At 47.6% G+C, this 5,195-nt stretch overlaps 1 protein-coding gene across 1 annotated transcript in view; it reads left to right on the top strand.

Annotated features, from left to right (window-relative positions):
* LOC104159421 (dual specificity protein phosphatase 8-like) overlaps window positions 1-599 on the top strand; it is a 4,063-nt gene extending 3,464 nt beyond the window's left edge. The window contains exon 5 of the mRNA XM_009697320.1: window positions 3-599. Coding sequence (XP_009695622.1) covers window positions 3-599 — 597 coding nt within the window. The remainder of the gene's footprint in view (window positions 1-2) is intronic.
* The last annotated feature ends 4,596 nt before the right edge of the window (window positions 600-5,195 follow it).

Here is a 5,195-nt window from a genome sequence, read left to right as displayed (position 1 = left end):
AGGGCAAGCGGGAGCGGTGGCCCAGGGCTGACCGGTGGCCAACCTCGTCCCTGCCAGTGCCCGGGGAGGTGATGCAGGAGCTGGCAGGCACCTGCGGGACGCCAGCTGAGCCCGGTCCTCTGGGGGAGAGCAAGCGCTGTGGCTGGGGGGCAGCTGGGAAGGGGAGATGCAGTCCGAAATGCCTCTTCTCTTGCCCCTGTGGATCTCTGGGTCCTGCAAAACTTGGGTCCAATTTCCTGCGGCTTAAAGAAGAGAAAGAAGGGGTGGGGGCTGCAGCCGGGGCTGCTCTCGATGCCTCTGTCTGGTTGCCTCTCCACCCGTCCCACGGCTGCTCTTCGAAAAGGAGCAGGATGGGACATGGGTGGGCTGTAACAGAGGAGAGAACCAGCGGGGTGGAGGATGTCGCCCATCCAGCATTTTCAACCCTCCTCCACCTCACAACTGGCCCTTCTCCACCTGAGCTGGGTCTCGCTCACCTGGGCCGAAGTGCTGCAGCTTTTGGTCCGAGCCGAGAAAATGCCTCACCGTCAACCCACCGGGAGCCTTACTTCCCACCCCACCTCTCTCCTCCTCCCCCCCGTCCCATCCAACACACATGATGCCTGTGTGGCTGATGTACATATGTATGGTTTTGTTCTTTTTTTTTTTTTAGAAATTAACTTTTTATTTATTGCCTGAGGGAGGGAGAAAACAAATTGTTTGGAGAAAATAAAAATAAAACTGTTTTCAACAGTCTGGAGCAGGTTTGTCTTAAGACCAAGACGGAACAGCAGGTTGCGCAAACACTCCGCTTTCACAGAGCAACTGTTAAAAATGTATTTATTGAATTTTAAACTATTACAAGAATTGCAGATCAGACATTTAGCCAAGCACATGTATAGATCAAACTCAGTTGTTAAGAGAGATGTTACCGAAAGTCCACCGTGTAGGTAGGCTGAGAACCTGCCCATCGTCATCTTCGAGAGAGGGTAGAGGAGGAAATAAATAAATGATATCCCAGCTCCAGGTAATTGGCAACCAAGAGAGGAAACATACAGGGCTAGTTAGGAAAACAAGTTATACCAAAAAAAAAAAAAAAAGGTGTAACGACTCAACCCCCAGGTACATTGCCATTTGGGTTGGCAGGGAAAGCGATAAGGAATGAAGATCCACAAGCTCACGGGACTGTGGCACAGAAAAATCCCCATTTCAATTTCCAAAGCTGAAGCAAGTTCTGCAGCTGTTAAGAAGAAACTGTCAAAATTACCTTGTCATACAGGCGCTAATCAAACTACATTAGTAATTAATGGAACCAACGCTAAAGCTTGCCACGACAGAAATAGATACATCAAACCCAGTCAGATAATACAACCCGACAGGCATATGTGTTAGCGTAACGGGAAACGCATCTGTTTCTCATGTTCCCTCCTGACTCGGGGGCTCACTCACCCTGCTGCAGAGGTTTTAACAGGCAGAGGCTGTCCCCTGACCCTCCCGGCTTCCTACCTACTGTGTGTTCAGAGAGGTGGGAGCACTGCCCCTCCATCCTTTCTCTCTCCGAAAGACGAGGAGCCCGCGCTCTGGGCTCTGCCAAAGCCACCGCCACTGACCATCGGTGGATTCATGTCTACCGAGGTTCACAAGCCGTGTGCTACCGGTGGCTAGAATTGAATCTGCCCCACATCTTCCCCAGCAGGGCTGCAGCATGGCTTAGAATAACCGAAGCATGCATTAGATGCACCTCCTTTTAGATTTCTGAGCTAGATTTCTGTGGCAAGGCAGCATGGAAGGGGAGAAATCCCATTAAAAGTGAATTCACACATTTCCTGACCTGATTAGCAATGTTCAAACGAATCTGTTTCATGGTTGGACCCTTCCTTTTGCCCATCTTTTGAAAAAATCTGATCCTTTTTTTTTTTCTGTTAACAGTCCCCTGTAGAAATTCCAGGTAGTGCACGTCCTGTGCAGGAGCTCTGACCTCTCTGCAGGGATGCAGGAGTCGCTTTTTGAGAAGATTTGCCGCTGTCTAAGCAGTTCCCGCAGGGGCAGGAGATGTTAGCATCCCTCAGCCCTTCATGCGTTCACAGGGAGCAGACGTCTCCTCTAACCCACCCCAAACAGTCGGATCAGCTGCTCTCCAGAGCCAAGGAGTGCCCTTCTCCAGAAGCTACTCCGTCCCGTACACCACACGCCTCTCCCCTCTCCGCTGCCCACCAAAGCCAGCAGTGCAGAACACTTTGTGGGGCTTTCTTTTTGCTTCAGTGTAGAATTTTGTTTTGGGGTATCCCGTTATCAACAAGCAAAGTGTAAAAATTCACAGGCAAAATAAATGCCTGCTGCATAATGCAGTGGGACTCAATTGCATCGCATGCAAACATTCAAAACAGAGATCAGAAAACACGTCGCAGACCAACAGTGACTGCAAAACGGTGGAACTAGTACAAGAGGTTTGTAACAGTCTCCTTGGAGCTGGGATCAAAACAGACTGGCAGATAAAATTAAGGATGAGAAAATAAGATAGACCTTATTAAGGTACTGTACTCTCTGCTTTTAGTCCTAACAGAAGTTTTGTTGACAGCATTTGGACTGCAGTGTCCCTCTGCACCAGGTACCTAATTAGTCTGTCTCATGGAAACAATTTCAGCGATGGAGAGCAGAACCCTCCCTTCTTTGCTACGTGGTGAAGTTTCTTCCCGCTTTGCCTATTAAGGTCCCGTCGCAAACCGCACAGGCGTTTCAAAATGCTGCCTCGAAGGGACACGGACAAAAATCAACAGGCCTGAGAGACAACTGTCCCTTTCCCCAGCAGTCACCACGTTCTGTCCCTGGGGGAACAGCTCTGCCTGGAGCCAGCGAGAGATGCCCGGGCCCCCACGCCCACGAGATGGCTTACCCCAGCGTGTTCTTGCATCCTCAGCTCCGACCGGGCCTCCACCGGTGACCCAGTGCTGCAAAGGAGCATCCCGTATCAGGGGGCTGCCATTCTCGGGAAGTCGAAAAACTTCTTCATTTCTCCGGAGGCGGCAGCTGCCCGGTTACGGGGTTGTGCTATTCCTAAGGTCCCATTCTCTAGAATTAGGAGGCACCAAGTTAACTCCCTCAGCTAACGCAGCAGCATCTGTACCGTTAACAACCTGCCAAATGCAGCTCTACCGCCAAAACCACGACCAGCTTTTTCACAGGTAGCGTTGATACTGATGGGCAGATCCTCACTTTGCTTTAACCTGTACGAGGAGCTACACCACCACGCGCCAGGAGAGGCAGGCGCTACTCCTGCGCGGGTTTCCACGACACACAGGCGCATCACCAGGCCTGGGTATTCCTCTGCGTCTGGCCACAAACGGCTATGAGGTCACGTCATTACGAGACAAAAACCACGGCAAAATGATTTCCTCACACAGCACCTTTACTCTGCACAGAACATCAGACACGTTAACACTGGCAGTTCAAAGATACTGGACAGTATTTTTATCCTCTAGAAGTTCAAGGCTGCAGAAGAAATCCAGACTAGCCATTAGTTCAATCAGCACACAGGAAACAACAAGCAAGAACAGAATCTGGTGCGGGCTTGGTGGGGTTTTTGTTTATAGGTTTGTTCTTGGTTTCGAAAGATGTAAAGCTTTTAAACTTCCACACCCACATTAACCATTTTGCTCACCTAAGCAGCACAACTGTTTTACCATTTACAACTATGTCTAGCTGGGGATGGTGAGCAACACGCACGCTCACCGCTATCTGAAACCCTAGTGTGGACAGGCACGTTCCCCCACTCCATTATCAACTAAGTTAAAAACAAACCCCAAACTTAAATAATGAATACAAAGCTTCAAAGCCTAGTGGTGATCTTTGCAATCCTAACACTATTAAACAAGTAGCCAAAATACAAGCACCCAATTTTATCAATGAAATCTGATTAAAAGGACAACTAGGCTAGAGCCTGGCTTGGACGTCAAAGCTACATATTTCATCAGGTCACAAAATGAAGCGAGAACCATATATCCACTGCCAGCTCAAGAAAAATAAAACCCAAAGTTCAAGACCTGTTGGAGTATTGCTATTTCTAAGGTTTTCTTTAGAATACTACAAACAGACGATGTGCAGGTAGCCAGATTACATCAAATGACCGACTTTACAGTGGGTGAAGTTCCTCTGTGAGGATAACTTGCTTCAACATCAACGTCCTAATGTTAAAAATGAAAATTTTGTGTCTTAATGCTGCAAGTGAAAAGCTCCTCGGGTTTAAGCTTGTTTTATCCAAACATGTCAGCAAAATCCCACTTGTGGGGAGCACATCCATTTTTATAAACTAAAAGCACGCTATTCTGTTGTTTCCTTGCTTTAAGGGGGATAAAAACTGAATGCATGAACTGGATCTTCAGATACTAAATAGTGCTGGGTGACTGACAGAGAGATGTACAGCGTGTTGTGTTCAAAGGAACATTTTTTTTCTCCAGTTGTTACACGCTCAACACTGAAGCACATCTCCTGGTATTGGTTGTTAAGAAAAAAATTAACCCTGCCTGATTTTCAACCTTCTCTGAAGCTGTAAAAACAACAGAAAAAAGAAACTGGTTTCTACTTTTGTTAAATGCATATCCTCCATGAGGGGGACTTTTGAAATTGTTTGATGCTGTGCTATGCAATGCTTAAAAATAACTGTCTCCAACCTGGGAGCTTGCGGGGAAGGGGATTAGAGTGAATAAATCCTAGCTTTGTTCTCTGGTATACCTGCAAACAAATCCACTTGCCAAGTGATGCTTTAAAAGTCCTTTCTCATCAAAAAGTAAAGTCGATATTTAAAAAAATTATTATTTTTGTAAATCCCTTAAACTCTTCAACTGTGATGTCACACACCCAGATGTGACATGAAACTGCTATAACACGCTCTCCCTTACCCGTGTGAAACCCATGGACTGGGTCTTGTCTTACAGCGGGACACGGAGCAGATTTGCCCTCGGGTATGCAAACCTCCAACTTTTCACCTGCTACCTCCCAGCAAAACCTTACGTCGCCGTAACTGGAGAACATCTCACAAACGGCGTGTACTGAACCGGAGCCTCACAAAACGCTCGTTCAGAGATGCTGGCAGAGGGCATTGACCTGCTTTACGAAGTTCTTCCAAGTACAAGAGCTGGTTTTACCCTTGCAAACACTTCCTAGGGCTTCCCCCAGAAAACTCACACAGACAAAGCAGCGAACTGACGCAATTTGTTTCC

This window comes from Cariama cristata, unplaced genomic scaffold (assembly GCF_000690535.1).
Source record: "Cariama cristata isolate BGI_N322 unplaced genomic scaffold, ASM69053v1 scaffold8803, whole genome shotgun sequence".
NCBI classification, from domain to species: domain Eukaryota; kingdom Metazoa; phylum Chordata; class Aves; order Cariamiformes; family Cariamidae; genus Cariama; species Cariama cristata.
Note: the sequence above shows the minus strand (reverse complement) of the source record. Positions and strands in the feature narration are given on the sequence as shown.